The 17,183-nt window shown below is 37.7% G+C and overlaps 1 protein-coding gene across 9 annotated transcripts in view; it reads right to left on the bottom strand.

The window, feature by feature from the left end:
• WDFY3 (WD repeat and FYVE domain containing 3) overlaps positions 1-17,183 on the bottom strand; it is a 273,474-nt gene that overhangs the window by 57,244 nt on the left and 199,047 nt on the right. For 7 of the 9 annotated variants that reach the window (XM_059922695.1, XM_059922700.1, XM_059922698.1 and 4 more), the window contains 8 exons: positions 14,238-14,337; positions 12,484-12,644; positions 11,237-11,466; positions 9,984-10,093; positions 8,412-8,594; positions 7,362-7,519; positions 6,173-6,250; positions 4,451-4,678 (listed from right to left, as the gene is read on the bottom strand). In XM_059922695.1, the coding sequence (XP_059778678.1) occupies positions 4,451-4,678; positions 6,173-6,250; positions 7,362-7,519; positions 8,412-8,594; positions 9,984-10,093; positions 11,237-11,466; positions 12,484-12,644; positions 14,238-14,337 (1,248 nt within the window). The remainder of the gene's footprint in view (positions 1-4,450; positions 4,679-6,172; positions 6,251-7,361; positions 7,520-8,411; positions 8,595-9,983; positions 10,094-11,236; positions 11,467-12,483; positions 12,645-14,237; positions 14,338-17,183) is intronic. The other 2 variants (XM_059922696.1, XM_059922703.1) reach the window with 1 other exon arrangement.

The following is a 17,183-nucleotide window of genomic DNA, read 5'->3' as shown; positions in this document are numbered from 1 at the left end:
CTAAATTTTTCAAAGTCAGAATTTGTAGAAAATAATTTTATACTCCCTTTACTTCCAATTTTTCTATATTGCTGGCAGTGGAATTTCTTGAATGAGTCGCTTAGTTCCTATGAGTCCTGTGATATCTATATATTATATAAAAATATATGTGGAGGCACCCACATGAGACTCCCTTAATTAGAAAAGGAACTTGAGGTAAGTCGTTTACCCTTCTGCCCCAAGCAGCCCAACATTAATAGGAAACGGTGAGGTCTTCGCCAGAATGATATTTGCAAAGAATAGTAAATTTGTTTGAGATTATTATTCTGTGAAAATAAGGGGATTACAGAATTAAAACCTGGTTTTAGTACTTAAATATAACTTCTTAAATGGCAAAATATGGAATTTTATTCTCATTCCTTAGGATTCAGAGTAATTAGAGAACTGCTTAAAAACAACCATATTTTGTATTTTCATCATATCCCAGGCTCACATCTTAATATTTATAACTAATATTACCACTTAAAATACAGAATTACAGTGCAATTCAGTATAGCTATTTTAGTTTTGAAAATGGTCCCCTAAGGAAAGTCCCTGTGCAAAGGGGATAAATTATTTTTATGTGAGATCAGAGAATTTTCCACATGTACATAACTTTTCTCAGGACAAAAAAATTATTGTTGTTCTCATTAAAACAATTTTATTTGATAAACTTTCAAAGCTTTTAAGTCAGTGGCAAATGAAACACTCAAATATGTTCTACATTCTATAAATAAACAACGAATTTAAAAATAAAATTCAAGACTTATAATAAAAGGTAAGCTACTTTTTAATACAGTATGTAGCATTATCCAGGTTTAAGGAATAAAACTTTAATGACTAAAGAAATAATCACTTGATTCATTTCTAACATATCAAAGATTTTAAAACAAGAAATAACTTTTAAATCATCACTATATTTCTTCAGTTCAATTAAGAGGCCTAAAGATTTAAATGTTACTTAAGACAATAATTGTTCTTAATAAATAAGGCAAAGATCAAATCATTTGTCCTTACTCCAGGCAAAGCCTGTTTTACCTATCAAGAGGCCTTAAAAGCAATTTTCAGTTTGCACCTGTTATACCTGAAATACCTGTAATGTCACAAAAAGTACTGCCTATATTTTATAAACATGGGTGCAAGGAGGGCAACACGTTTATGGGAGCTGAAAGGGAAGACGTGACTGATCTCTAACTCTGGGAGGCAGTATTTAATACAGCTCAGACCACAGGAGGATTTATGGTGAAATTAATGAACCATATACCTCAACAGCCATCACTTCCCATGGGTTCCTTTCAAAGTCCTGGAAGTGGGGCCCTAGTAATTTTGTATTCATAATTTTGTACTTTTTCTTATAGCGCCTCCCCAAGTTATATAAACTTCACACCCCATAAAATTTGACTCTAGCCCTTTTTAGTGGAAAAATAATTAGGAAAATTCTATAAGAATGCTGAATGGGAAGCAATGGATAAACTCTAACTTAGGAAGAAAGAGTGCTGGTAAGTCCATTCACTCAACATTTATTAAGTTCTAGATATTCTTTAGCATTAGAGAGACAAAACCTAGTATTGGGTTGGCCAAAAAGTTTGTGTGGGTTTTTCCATAAGACATTACGGAAAAACCCGCATGAGCTTTTTGGCCAACCCAATATGTGGTTCTGTCTGGAAGAAATTCACTGTCCACTGACAACTTCTCAAAACCACCAAAGATCGGAATCCTTTTTCAAGAGTGAGGAACTTCTGAGGAACTGTCAATCTAGTCATTATATCTTGCTCCAGTACTTAGCATGACCTAGAAGGTGTTCCTTAATTTTCTAGGCTTCTATTTATCATCTGTGAAATTGGGATAATAATATAACTATACTTCAGAGGGCTGTCATGAGACATACAGGAAACTGCAAGTGACCGCTCTGCAGAGCATCAAGCTCGTTAAGTATCTGCTCTCCTTTTTTGATTTCACAATAGAAGTTAGTGGGATAGCAGCCGCTCTAGTTTTGGGAATTCTCTTTGCTGTTGATATTGCCAGATTGCATATTCCATAAGAAAAAAAGTGGACATTTAATGGGGTTTCAAATTTACAAAAGATTTTGAACTAGCAACACCAAAATCATTATTCATTCAGAAAACTTCATCATAGCAGATTAACCTTGACTTGTGCATGAACTTAAGCAGCAGCATGAATTCCACAATCTGTAATCATCTCCCCTTCCTACCTGCTTTTTCCTTTTTTGTAAACGTATCTCTAACATTTCTTGACTGCCTTGTATTTCCCAATATGTAACCCATCTGGTTAAAAAAAAAAAAAAATTCCGTATGGTTCATACTTATTTCTGAGACTGTCTGTTTAGATTTCACAGACTGGTGAACTCCTTTGCTTAGGTAAAATGCTAATGATATTAAGGTTGTAAGTGTGGACTCTGTAAAAATACGGGTGGGGCTTCCCTGGTGGCACAGTGGTTGAGAATCTGCCTGCCAATGCAGGGAACACGGGTTTGAGCCCTGGTCTGGGAGGATCCCACATGCCGCAGAGCAACTAGGCCTGTGAGCCACAGTTACTGAGCCTGCGCGTCTGGAGCCTGTGCTCCGCAACAAGAGAGGCCGCGATGATGAGAGACCCGTGCACCATGATGAAGAGTGGCCCCCACTTGCCGCAACTAGAGAAAGCCCTCGCACAGAAACAAAGACCCAACACAGCCGCAAATAAATAAATAAATAAATAAACCCAAAGTTAAAAAAAATACGGGTGGATTTTTTTTTTCTACATAGTATGCTAGTATTAGAAATTACAGTGCTTTAAATTAAAATTTACCAAGTATGGCATTCTTTTCTTATTTTATTTTTATTATTTTTTAAAAGTCTTTATTGAATTTGTTCTTCTGTTTTATGTTCTTTAAAAAATTTACTTTATTTTTTATTTATTTATTTTTGGTTGCATTGGGTCTTTGTTGCTGCGCACGGGCTTTCTCTAGTTGTGGCGAGCGGGGGCTACTCTTCGTTGCGGTGCGTGGGCTTCTCATTGCGGTGGCTTCTCTTGTTGAGGAGCACGGGCTCTAGGCATGCGGGCTTCAGTAGTTGTGGCTCGTGAGCTCTAGGGCCCAGGCTCAGTACTTGTGGAACACGGGCTTAGCTGCTCTGCGGCATGTGGGATCTTCCTGAACCAGGGATCGAATGCATGTTCCCTGCATTGGCAGGCAGATTCTTAACCACTGTGTCACCAGAGAAGTCTCGGTATCTTTTGGTTTTTTGGCTACAAGGCATGTGGGATCTTAGCTCTCTGACCAGGGAGCCAACCCACACCCCCTGCATCGGAAAGTGAAGTCTTAACCAGGGAAGTCCCCCAAGTACGGCATTCTTGACAGAACGGAATAGCTTTGAGAAAAGTAAACTTTAGGAAGCTATCTTAAAAAAAAAAACTTAAATAACTATATATTAGCAGATCTAAGGCCTATATTCTAAGTAGCATCAGGGCAAATGTGTAGTCAATTAGCACAAGATAAATGGAGCCCGGGTTTTGGTTGGGAAAAAAAGAGACACTGGAACAATGCAAGTTGTCTCATGTTATATGATCTGAACTACTTACTAGAAGACACATGTGCCAAGTCTTCTTTATAAATCTTAGTTTCTTCAATTGTTGAGAGAATCATATTAAAGTCAAGTATGTGAAAGTACTTAAACCATGAAGGGTTTCTCTTCCAAATTTGCAGTGACTTTATTGGGGAAGATTGTATTTTCCCGAACGCTAAAACATGATTCCTGGATCATGATTGTTTTAGACAAAATTTTTATGGTCAGTGCAAAAATCTGAATGAAGGCTTTAGGAAGGGTAACCTGTCTGAATAAAAAGGAACTTGAGGGGCAAATGTTGTTCGTTTTATACCCGTGGAGCCAGTGATGAAGCTTCTCAATATAAATGGGAAGATCTATACACTCAGGCTATTATTATTCCTTAACTGTGCTCTGTATTTCTTCAAAGAATACTGCTTAGTGGCAATGTTTATTTTATTAACACTCACTTAGATAGTGCTTATTCTGTGCCAGACACTATTCTAAGTACTTTACTAATTTTAATTAATTTAATCCTCCCAATAGCTTCTAAGATGGAACTGTTATTTTCTCCATTTTAGGCATAAAGAAAGCAGAAGCTGAAGAGGTTAACGTGGCCGGTACGAGGTCACCAGCTAGTGAAGGGGCAGAGGCAGGTTTCAAACCTGGCAGCTGGCTCCAGGGTCTAAGATCCAAACCACTTCACTGTGAAGGCTCCCTGCTGTACCTTTTCATTCCACTGCTGGCACCCTGGCATTATCAACTTACTATAGTTCATCGAATCTCCTAAATTAGGTGTTTTTCATAATTGACCTAATAAGGGAAAACGCTTACAAAAAAGAAGGAAGACTTGGAAGCGTCAGTACAAACGCTGAATTCTGCGCACTCACCGCCACGTTTGTCTCTTGTTCCGTTTCTGGCACGTAAGGGTAATGGGTGTAAAACATATCATTCCGCACCATTTTTTTCCTCATTCTGCAGGGCCCTTCCGTCATCTCCAACATCCATTTGTCGAGATGGGAACCGATGGGGGGGCCCCAGAGCCCCCGCTCCCGCAGCAGCTCGTACTCGATTTGGCACCACTCCTCCGTCACGTACTTCAGGGCATTTTGCTGACGCTAGCAAGAGAGAGTCCAGGTTGGTTTTCAAGCAAAAGCACGAGCAACAATGAACAGTCTACAAGTACCTTAAAACCGAGTTATTCTTTGGAAACAAAAACCAATCCAGGTCATTTCAGGCAATATTATAAAAGTAAAGTTACATTTATTTATGGTTAAAGTAAGCTGCCGATCTTGTGAGAAGGTGGGGTTTTAGTGATGGCCCAAGGCGATTATTTTAGCACCAAGTATACAATACATGGAAGATCCCTACAGGGTAGCGTGTGCAGTACACCTGACCAGAGTGTTGAAGGAACTTGTAGCTCGGGCACAGGGAAGATGGTAATATTACTTATGAAAATACATGGAAATGGTTTGTCCAGTGTGAGTTAATAAAGACAGTAATTTAAGGATGAATCCCCTTCCCCACCCCCAACTGTAAAACAGTTACTAGAACATGAATAAAAGAAAATCTAGAAAGCCACATCAAGAAATATTGCCAACACACTAGATTCCTGGTAATCACCGTAACATTTCCAATAATTTTAGGTAAAGAATATACACATGCATCCCTGATAGGGAACTTAACATTCATATAAAAATTAAAGGAAAACCATTTTTACTTGTCCCTGGGATAGATCCAAACCACCTTACTTAAATGGAAATTTATGACTTGGAATAACTTCTATTTGTCAAATGTCAAAATGTGTAACATTTCAACAGTAGATGCTTAAAACTAAGCATCTAATCATTAGATGCTTATCTAATAATTCATGGAATATAAGTATACAATTTAAGAGTAAAGATCCCTTTATACTGTACAACTAACACTAATGATTATTGAAGGAGTAATCTTGATATTATACTGATACCATCATAGTACTTATGTGTTCCTGGCAGGAGGAAATCCCCTGTAACAACTAAGTATCTAGTATCATGCCCATAAAATATTAGCAGCTTATCATTCAGAAATCTTTAATAGATATAACTCAGCTGCCATGGAAATAAAATATTTCGAATAAGTTGTTGAGTAATTATGAATTCATCAAGCGGATTTCACTGAAGATATTTCTTATTGACAAAATCACCAAGCACTTGTAATAAAAAATAACTTTATCTTTTAATTTTTTAGAATTTTAAGAGACTTCTCAGAGATTTTGATGTACATTTTCATGGTCTCCTTGTTAAGTATGAAAGAAAGGGATCTTTCCAATATTTTAATTTTTATTAAGAACAAACACATGCAATATGTTGGTAGTGAATGTCATTAGGATTCAGCTGTGCTGATCTCCAGTCTGTCACTTTTTAATGCAGTTTGCCTATAGGAAGTTCCAGTCTTTCTATGTTAAAACCAATGGCCAAAGTAGCTGCTGGCAGGGATAATCAAAAACATTATCTGATGATAAATTCAGTTCAGCAACTTATTCTTAAAAGCAGGAGGAAGATATCAAGGGAAGCAGTCTTTTCTCACTCAAGGAATGCAAAACAAACCATTATTATGGTTATGATTCTTACCTCCTGATATTCCTTATATTGTGTATCTACTAAGTCACGAACAACGGCGATGTGTGTAAACATCCACTGAGAAATCTCCTAACGATGAGTGGAAAAAGAGTCTTAATATTTCATGGATTTCCTGGAAAAAAATGTTAACTAGCCTTGAAATAATGCCCCCATGTTAGTTAAAATTCTATTAAAGGCATCACAACAACACCCAAAAAACCCCACAGAAAACTCTGAAAGATTAATTATATAATGAATCTGATGGAGGCTTATGTGACGGACACAGATCCATACACCCCCCCATCCCCCAGCGCACCTTTCAAGGAAGGGCTCACGGCCACAACTTCTGGGAGCGCTGTCAGTACTTCAGGGATCACCTCAGCTGCAGAGAGCTGTGGGCACCCCACAATCACTGGCTGATTTGGAGGCAAGCAGGCTCAGCCATTTCAGCTCAGTAAAGGTCAACTCTGACAGGTCATTTTGGTACCAAAGCTCCACCTGGGTCACAGCTGGGTCTGTCGCCAGACCTGCACTGTAGCCTGACATTTCCCTGTGACCAATCCTGCTTCCTTCTTCTCTCATCCACAAATATCAAGGGCACCCCTAATAAACATCCTGCACACTAAACCCCCTCTCAGAGTGTGCTTCCTGGGGAACCCAACCTGACACATGGAATGACTCATACACATGGTTTCTCCCAGGCCCTTTTCACAGCTGCCACTAAGATTCTGGGATGGCAAAGACAGTATGATGAGGAAGAAATTAATGCTGGAGGTAGAGGAGTTAAAAAAAAAAAAAAATCAATCTCAGGCATGTACAACAAAATTATAAAAAAATAAAAAGCTATTTTGTCTGCTGTTGCTTTAAAATTTATATAACTATTAATAAAATTATTGAGGGTTTGGAAAAGCTGAGAAAAAATTATCCATAGTCTATCGTATATCAATATCTGAATCTCATCTTATGTCCAGTTATGAAATGGATGTAAATACACAACACTCATAGTGCAATTTTATCATAATAAAACGGGAGAAGGCTCCACAACCTGAGTTATTTCTCTCTCTCGTCTAAAGCAAAAATGCAGAAAATTTCCATTTCAAATCATATGCTTGCATGTATTAAGTGTATTATATAAAACACTACAACTAAACCTTGAATTACAAATTTCTAATCATATCATTAATAAAACTAAACAATGTACCTGGGTGGAAAGACTGTGTTTATGAAGCCCACTTTCCTTTCGATTCCTTCTCGATCCCGTTAACTTGGAAAGACCAAAGCCACTGCTGACACGGGACAATTTGGATTGTGTGGTGGGCACTAAAGCTTCTCCTCGACTTATGCATTTCTTTTCATGGGCTACAAAATTAAAATTAGAGTATTTTACAGTTTCTCCATGTACTTATTAGCCTTACTTTTAATACTTTTGCATAATGGTTACAAACCACAATTCTGTAGTTATCAAAAGCAGCTTATGTTACAGATGCAGACACTCTCTTAGATATTATATTTACTTATCTTGTATAAGGATAGCTGCTTGACAATTATTGTACTAGTTGAACTCACATTTGGGTGAAACCTCATAGCTCTGCAATAATATGCAAATTTATTTTAACTGTAATCAGTTTCTATGTTAATAACAATTCACAGTCCCCTACCTAAAATCTTTGGTGTCGTGTATACTTTGGAATTTAGAATTTTAAGAAGGTGATACAGTACATATACTGTATATTATATGTACTGTATCACCCTAGACCACCAGAAGGTCTAGGGTAATAAATCATAATTAATAATATAATCATTAATATTTCTGCAGCAAAATGTATGAATATTAATGCCTAGTAGGATAAACAAAGATAGGTTAGATTTTGCTACCAAGTGAGTTTTGGCATCAAATTAATAATAACACCTTGGGTTTTCAGGGCTTTTTGAATTTCAGAATTATAGATAAGGGATGTAGACTCATAACCAAGATGGTGACCATACTAAAGTTGCGAGCAATGTATTATTTACCAAGCTCATAGATGCCTGATGTATAACACATTTAAAAAAAAAATTTTTTTTTAAATCTAAGAAGAAAAGCCTAATCTCAGCATAATCATTCTAGAATGGGCTATATTGTATTGATTTTCATTTCTACTGTCATCATAATATCTTTGGGGGAAAGTTTTAATTTCATATCTAAAGTGCACCCAAATATGATAGTTGTATGTAAGTCCCTTGGTCACATGATATCTGTAAACTTTCTTACCCAGATGATTCTGCCAACATTTCAAACCAGCTTCTTCAATGAGCGGCTTTGCTATAGCTATGTCCACATGGCCTCTTTCATTCACAGGTAGAGTGACTTTGAAAAGCTCCTCCAAGGTTTGTTTCTTACTATGAATCAATTCAGTCCAAACTCTGTTGACAGCTTTTATGAGAAGCTGACGCCCTAGGAAATGAAAAACAGCAACTGATCAAAAAGAATATAAAGGTAGTTAGTATTTTTTTCTTCTTTTATATCTAAGAATTTCAACTTAGATGTATAGTACTTAACTGCCCAAAAAATGCTTCACATCATAGCCAGCTCAGTAAAAAAGGATTATTCAGATAACCAAAAATGCGGTTGGCTACTTGGAAAACTTAAAAAAAAAAATAACAAACTTCATATCAAGCAAAAAGACTACATTTTTATTTATAAAACTGGAAATTACATATATATTTCATTGTCTAGCTTCTTCTATAAAAGAAAAGAACTTATTCTCCACTTAAAAGTAAATTTTAGATCTAAATATTTAAGGTATATTCACAAATGAGTTAATTGTTCTTGACGATTTTGCAAAAGGAAAGAAATAGTAAACAAATATTTTTAGAGTTTTTACTATTAAATTCCATCTTGCTTTGGACTCCCTGCTAATTTGTCCGACTCACGCTCTAGGCCAGTCAATCTTCAGCAAGCATCAGAATCACCTGGGAGGTTGTTCAAACAGACTGCTGGTCTTCACCCCCCAGAGTATCTGAGTACTGAGTACTCAGTAGACCTGAATGGGGCCAGAGAATCTGCTTTTCTAACTAGTTCCCAAACGATGCCAATGTTACTAGTCTGAGCACCTCACTTTGAGAACCAGTGTTCTAGACTGTTAGTTCCTTGGGGGGTGAAAACAATCACTGTGTCCTTAGTGTCTGGGGTTCAAGAAATTTTAGCGAAAGAACAGAGAACAAATTAATGCTTAAATGAATGAAGGAATGAGAGCTGGACCTACAAAAGATAAAATCATACGCAAAACTACCACACTAAATATTGCTGGAGAGACAAGCACTTCTGTAATTATCTAATCTTTTCAACTGAACAACGTTGGAAATTAGAAACCAATCCACCCAAAGACTCTCATATGCATGATACTTACAAAATCAGTGGGAAAACTAGATTTAAAAAAGGGAGAAAGAATAAAAATGGTAGTACTGACAATCTGTCTCAAGCAATATTTGCCTCTACTGTGATTGGCCTAATACTACCAATAGCCAGCTCCCTTAAGAGTAAGTGCCAAGTTAGTATCATATTTGCACTGCTGCTTGTGCAAATGTAAGTATCACCAAGTTTCCTGGTGTTACGATGAAATGTGGAGGGCGAGCAATTTCAGGGGTTTGCTCATCCTGGCACAAGGAGACATACAGCTAGCACGCTGGTACATGCTGGCGGGCATACCGGTGTATGTTCAGGTATGCCCTATGGAGAGGTCGGCTGTCAATGTTGGCAGTTTCTCAAGTCGGTGTTTTTGGTTATATCTTAAAAATCAGAAATGAGTGGAGAGAAAAGGCGGGAAAAAATTGAGATAGCTACCTTCACTAATATCTTGGCTGTAACCACCATCTGGTTCAATGTCCGAGGGGATCATGATGTGCCACGTCGTCATGCGGGCTTCTGCTTCCAGTCCAAACCCATCCACACTGCTGAAAAATTCCAGTCAGTTTAAACTACATGAAGAAAGTTACTGCAGCTGGAAACTGTGATGACTAAGTACTACTCTGCAGACACAAGGAAACGCTGGTTCTGTCACAGAGCTCCGTAAGTGGCAGACAGACATTTGGCAGATGCACAGAACAGAACTTAGAGTTTATCATGAAAATGCCATTTTCAAGCGATGACGTCACAAATCCACTCGACGAAATGTAATTAAACTAAATGACAGCATTAAGAGGAGCATCTTACTATTTAAGACGCTTTTTGATCACTATTAACATTTTTACCTAAAAATTACGAAAAGTTCATTTAAGAACGTCCTCCTCCTATGTTCTTAAACATAAGAACATGTTCTCCTCCTATATCCTAAGATATGCCCCCTCTCCCATATCTTATCTCACCACTCTTTGCTCCAGCAGCAGGGAAATACCTGCAGTTTCCTACATGTGCCATATTCTTTCTGCCCTCTGGGCGATCGGATAGGTGACTCTTTCTTCCCACACCACTCCTCCCCATTCTCTTTGGAGGATTAACTTCCTCCTCAACCAGGTTCAAGCTGTAACTCAGCAGGTGCCTCTCCCAGGCTAGGGGCACCTGTTATGTGCTCCCAAAGCACCGTGCTTCTAGCAGAGCACATTGCTTAGCTATGGGTCCTCCCTCCTAGGCTGCATGCTCCAAGACCTGCCACAGGGTCTGTCTCATTCACATTTCATCCCAGTCCCTAATTCAATGCCTGGCCCCCAGCAGACACCAAAGAAATATCTTGCAAAGCAATCAGTGGCAAAATACTAATTTTACCCATTTAACATATATTGCATTTATTTATTGCATTCTTATCTTTTTACCCCTCTTAACCTCCAACAGTGTGTATCTACTTTACTTGAAAAGCAAACTCTTTTTTAAAAATTATATATGTGACATGTGATTAACAAAAAATTTAAAGATACAGAAAATTAAAGCAAAAATATACTCATTATTTCACTGCAGAAATTCAACCCTTGTCTTTTCCCTTCTCATGAAGTTTTAAGTAAAACCGAGATTAAAGAAAAAAATGTTATAATCAAAAAAGTAGAACAAAGAGTTCTGGTAGAAAACTATCAAAGACAAATTCAAACTGAACCTAAAAGAGTTACCTTCCAACATGCAGGTTAATGAGGCAGTGAGCCAGACAGCTAATGAATTCTTGGTCATGGTTCCCAGGGCCCAGGATCAAGTTCCTGTTTACAGTCAGGACCCTGAGTGAATCAAGGAGAGCTACTTGCTGCGGGACAGTTTTGTGCGCCCGGGAGAACTGGTACAATATGGTCCTATTGAGGCAGTGATAAACCGCATCCAGTGACAATCCCTGGGATCTTCTTTTTGACTAAAGATATGAGAGATACTTTAGTAAAATGGACAAAAAAAGTCTGCTTATCATTCACACATGAACATTTATTAGGTTTATTATGTATCAGACACCATGCTAAGTACTGGGGTGCTAAGATAAAAAATACAAAGCTCTTGCTATTATGAGGTTCAGAACCCAAGAGACACATAAATGTAATGAGATGAGTGCTGTGTGTATACACATCTGTGTGCAGAGCAGTTTCCCTGAGAACACGGGGAAGTGCCATCTGGGTAGAGACTCCTACCCCACAAGTTTTCTAAGGGTGATCAATCGCTACTCAAAATTACTAAAAAAAAAAAAAAAAATTACCTAAAATGTTAGTAAAGAACTTCTGACATTCTTGTTTCATCTCACATGAGAACTTTTCTCTTTGGCTTAAATACAAATTTATTCTTAAAAAATTCTTGGGTGACATGTGTGTGTCTAATAACATGACAACAGTATTTCCTACTTTCTACATCGTGTGTTGAATAAGATTTATCACTTGTGCCAAACCGGAAAAGGTACCACAAACACACACTAATATGACATCTTCAAAGGAACAAGGACTACAGTGAACTTTGTAAAGATTCAATTACAAGAAGAGAATACTCCTCTAATATCAACTCTTCATGCTCTGTAAATCTTGACACACTGATGCATCATACTATGGAAATCTATCAAATTGTATTAACTTAAGGTCTTTAAACCAACAGGAAGCTATCCAGCTATGTGGTTAGCAAAGAGCAATGCCAGTGGGGAAGGCAGTGGGCGCCCACAGCTTGAAAGAATGAGAAAGCTTTACATACTGGACACACTGGCACCGGGCCACGGGTAAGGGGGGGAATGGTTACAGATCTACGTTTTATTCACTTTTAATAAGCTGAGCTTTACATTAAAATGTCAACATTCATTATCTTATTAGTTACACTTATTTCCAACAATTTTGACACCCGAGGCAAAGTTTTTCAATAGGAAAACATGTACTCTACAACTAATGTGACAATGGATTACCTGTGCAATTAGTTGAATTATAAAATCTATAAGAAGTTTAGATTCTTTGTTGAACATGCCTTGCCAAAGCTTGTCCACCACACGTTGTGTGAAATAAAACACATTGTTCACCAATACTTGGTAGCTCCCTCCACTGGTAATAGGCAGAGATGCATCTTCCCCTAAATTCCAGCAGGAAAAAAATGTCTAAGAAAATTGATGTCCACCAGCCTAAGACCAGACCCTCCAACAAATCAGGCTAAGGCAAGATGAGTACATCTACTACCGTTAGAAATAGGACCATTAGCTCTTATGTACTACTTTAAGCAAAATGATGTTCATGGCCAGAAGTCATGATAAATGTTGGAAGAAATAATTTCTGCAGGATAAAAGTGTTAAGGATGGAGACTGGGAAGTTTCTTACTGCCTTAAGACAGTCTGTGATAAGCAAACAGTTCTTCAACTGTCAGTGACACATAGCCTCCCTTTGAGAGAAAAAATAAGTCAGTTTATTAGTTGTAAATTGATTCTGTCTAACTAATAAAGGGCAAAACAAATCATCAAACAAAACTTTAAGCACAACGAAGTAATGGAGGCAGAAGAGAGGTCCAGAAGAACTGTAAAACACAGAGTACCATCAGTGGTGGTGGTGCCATGGGGTACCTCTCGCCCCTTCCATGATTCCCATCAGCACTGTTTCTCTTCTACAAGCTGCCCCGGTGGCTTCAGTGTGCTCGCTGTGTACACACTGCCTCAGCACTAATCCTCCTGGCTCCTCCTCCAACAGAATGCCCCCTTTAAGCCCCTCCCTCCTTTCTAGAAATTAGGAGCCTTAACTGACTGTAATTATTATTCCCACCTAACTCTAAATCACTACACAATGCAAAACTCTTCGTTTTGTGTCTTTATGTAGTAAGACTGATATTACTTAAGATTCTCAAGTGATAAGAACAAATACAAAAGTCTGACTTGACACCACGCTTTGAGAGTTGCATGTTATGACAACACTAAAGATTTTCTTGGCAAACTTACTTTGTTAAAAAGAAATGATAATGTAATAGCATGGAGGTTCTATGATTTATATAATTACCAGAAATTCAAGTAGCAAATATGCTAAATCATTACTTTCCCTTCTCCTTTAAATTGTCATTGTTTTACATATAAATGTTAGCTCCACTGTAAATGTATCAAGTTTTGTAGTTTTATTGTAACTAGAGACATACAGGAAAAACATTTTAATGTGCTTTGAATTTACATCCTGAAAGCCATTCTAAAGAATAACATAGATACCTATAACTGAATAATTCCACTAATAGGTAGAGTTTCTGAGGGTGCTGGTAATGCATTTCTATCTGAGTGCTCTTATACAGGCATGTTGCCTGGGTGGTAATTCACAGAGTGCTACATTTGTAATTTATTTGTAAGTATATTACGGTAATTTTTTAAAGTATTAGATAATTCATAAAAATATACTGTTCACATAATATGGTTTTAAAAACATTTTTTCTCTTTCCTTGTCCTCTTCCTGCCACCTCTGAGCATATGAACGTGGACAAGCAACTTCATACTCCCTGTTGTTGATCCTTTATCCCAGGTTCAAAGGAAGGAGCTGGATGGGCCTTTTCCTCATTATAGGAAAATACCAATAAGAGGGGAAAATGCACAGAAAAGAAGGAAAAAGATGACGTTAAAAAAGTGGTATACTTGGGGTTTAGATAGAGAAGGGAAGTGATTATAGGTACTTTTAACAGACTGAAAAGAAAACATGATATTACCCAATAAAACATCAGCTGCAAGCAAATGGTCCATCACACTATCCAAAATATAAGTCTGAAATTCTTTTTGCTGAGTTCTTGTCGATCTTTCAGGGGAAGCCTAATCAATAAAATTTAGAATTAGAAACAGAACCCAGTAAACAAAGGTAAGGCTCAACCATAGTTACATTAAAAAAAACTACTGGTAAGTAGTAGAATATGTCACGAGAGATGGTATGTATGCTTATACTCTCTTATTTTTCTGACCATAGATTAAAAAACAAATTGAAGCAAAGGTGAAACAATACCTTCTTTTGAATCCATTCCTCCAAAAGCAGTATTCTAAACATTTTAAGTATTTAATAAATATTTGATATCTATTATCTATCTACCTCACTTCCGAAAGAGATCTGGCAGTTTCTAATGAGATACAGATAAAATAAATTATAAAGCCATTTCAACAAACACAAAAGCTCAGGAGTCTAGTAACCAAGAAGGTAAAGTCAATGGGGAGGCAAGTATTTATATCAAAAAAATCAATTAAGCACACAATTTTGCTTTGAGCTTCCTAGGGTCAAGAAGGAGAAAAAAAATAATATGATTTACAAAGCCTTTAATTATCTATAAAAAAGGAAGCATACTATATAGTCAGCAAGGATGTTTTCCTAAGATTGTTCTGAGAAGAATGTTCCCTGTGGGCTTTTATAAAGAGGACAATGAACAGCCCTATAGGTTGTACCCTTGATAATGGTTTTACACGGTACAAGGATGATTTTTAAAATTATCTTGAATAAAAGCTTAGGGCACAAAGTTAAAACTATAGTTCTCTGATGGCATTTCTTTTGGTAATTAGGGTGGTATGATCCAGGTGCATAACTTTCAAGTCTCTAGCCTGAGAGGTGGCAAAGCACTGGGAACACAGGGATGAAAGTTAGGAAAGATCCTTTTGTCATTCTTCTCAAACGCCAGTCGTGTTAGCTGGCTTTGGATAGGAGCTGGATATTGAACGATTCAATAAACTGACATAAAGCTGTTTCTTAAAAAGAGATCTGGATGTTGTAGCTACAAGCAGCGTACTGATGCTTTGCAAGTGAAGGTAAAGAATCTATTCCTTCTCGCACAGACAGGTCCAGGACTATGTTTATGACCATGCCGCAGAAGTGGGCTATAGAACACTGTTCTGCTTTATGCATTTAAAGTTAAAATCTGTTCCCCTGGGGAAAAACCCACTGCTTTCTATTCTGATTTTCAAAGTGGTGCTGATGAAGGTTTTAAAAAAGCAGTTAAAATTGGAATCCTATATTCAGATCAAAGATATTATTCTAAGGATTCAAAAACCAACCAAAGTTGTAATGAACGTTTCTCTGTTTTTCTGATAAAACATATTTATTTTGTTTTAAAATGACAAAACATGGGCCTAGTAACAGTTAAAAGAATATTAGTTCTTAGGAGTTTGGTTTGGCATTAGAATAATTTGGGAAAAAGTGAAGGTCATGACATGTTGTTTATAATCTTTTTTTTAGAAAATTTATTTATTGATTTATTTTTGGCTGCATTGGGTCTTCACTGCTGCATGCGGGCTTTCTCTAGTTATGGTGTGCGGGCTTCTAACTGCAGTGGCTTCTCTTGTTGCAGAGCACGGGCTCTAGGCGTGCACGCTTCAGCAGTTGTGGCACACAGGCTCAGTAGTTGTGGCTTGTGGGCTCTAGAGTGCAGGCTCAGTTGTTGTGGCTCGTGGGCCCTAGAGCGCAGGCTCAGTAGTTGTGGCTCACAGGCTCTAGAGAGCAGGCTCAGTAGTTGTGGCGCACGGGCTTAGTTGCTCCACGGCATGTGGAATCTTCCCGGACCAGGGCTCGAACCCGTGTCCCCTGGATTGGCAGACGGATTCTTAACGACTGCGCCACCAGGGAAGTCCCTGTTTATAATCTTAATACATTTTCCTGTGTAGATGAACAAACTAATACAATGGTCAGCAGAAGAGCTGGGGCCAAGGCCTGCCTATTCCTCATGCTGACAGTACATCAAGACCCCACCCCTGTTAACGGAAGGGAAAGTGAGAACCTTCAAGTGATAAGTGGCAGATTGATAGGTCTATGAGGACTACCCTGCAATCAGATCAGAGACCATTTTCAAACAGCATGAGTGATCAAAATTTACTAAGGAGTAAGGCTCTCCAGTCACAGGAGGATTTAAACACCCCTGAAGATGGCAATACTCATTCAGGATTATAATCAACTGAATGTGGCTAATGGGATAAGTAATAATGAGTAGGGTTTATAAAATCTTAACTAGACAAAGTTTTGGAGTATGTAAAACAGGGAACATAGAACATAGAGAAGTAGCTTGATCTGTCAACAACATTTATTTTTACTTAATTAGAAAGTATTCTTTTGTATTCTATAAGGATTTAAGGCTGGCTCAGTCACCAAGAGGCATACTTAATCCTCTGATTCCTCTCACTGAAGCTGTTTCTTGAATGATCATGACCCAGAATTAACTCTGTTACTGGCTCTAACTGCCAAGTTCAAATGTTCTTGCTGAGACTCATAGTAGCCTAACTTTTAACGGACTTAAGACTTTATGAGTGCATGCGTAGTTTTCTTGGGTGTTTTTTTCTTTCTTTTAAACAATTCGCTGGACTACAATTATGTAACTACACAGTGCTTAGTTTTATGTACCTTATCTCATTCTGCACAATATCCTTTCGAAGTAGATACTATCATCTCCACTTTAGAGATAAGGTAACTGAGGCTTTGAGAGGTCAAGTCACTTGGTCAAGTCACAACTAGGTTTCAAACGTCAGTTTCTTTGACGCCAAAGTTCACCACCTCACCTGCCATTCCGTACTCTTCCAGCCCTACTAAAAATCTCCATACTGAAGTTAACAAATGCACAACAAGAGCAATTCAGCCACAATCTCCCCATCATGTTTTTAGATAAACCTGGTTGGCCCACCAGACAACCAGG

Source organism: Balaenoptera ricei, chromosome 5, assembly GCF_028023285.1.
Source record: "Balaenoptera ricei isolate mBalRic1 chromosome 5, mBalRic1.hap2, whole genome shotgun sequence".
Classification (NCBI taxonomy): Eukaryota; Metazoa; Chordata; class Mammalia; order Artiodactyla; family Balaenopteridae; genus Balaenoptera; species Balaenoptera ricei.
This window is presented reverse-complemented; position numbering and strand designations above follow the sequence as displayed.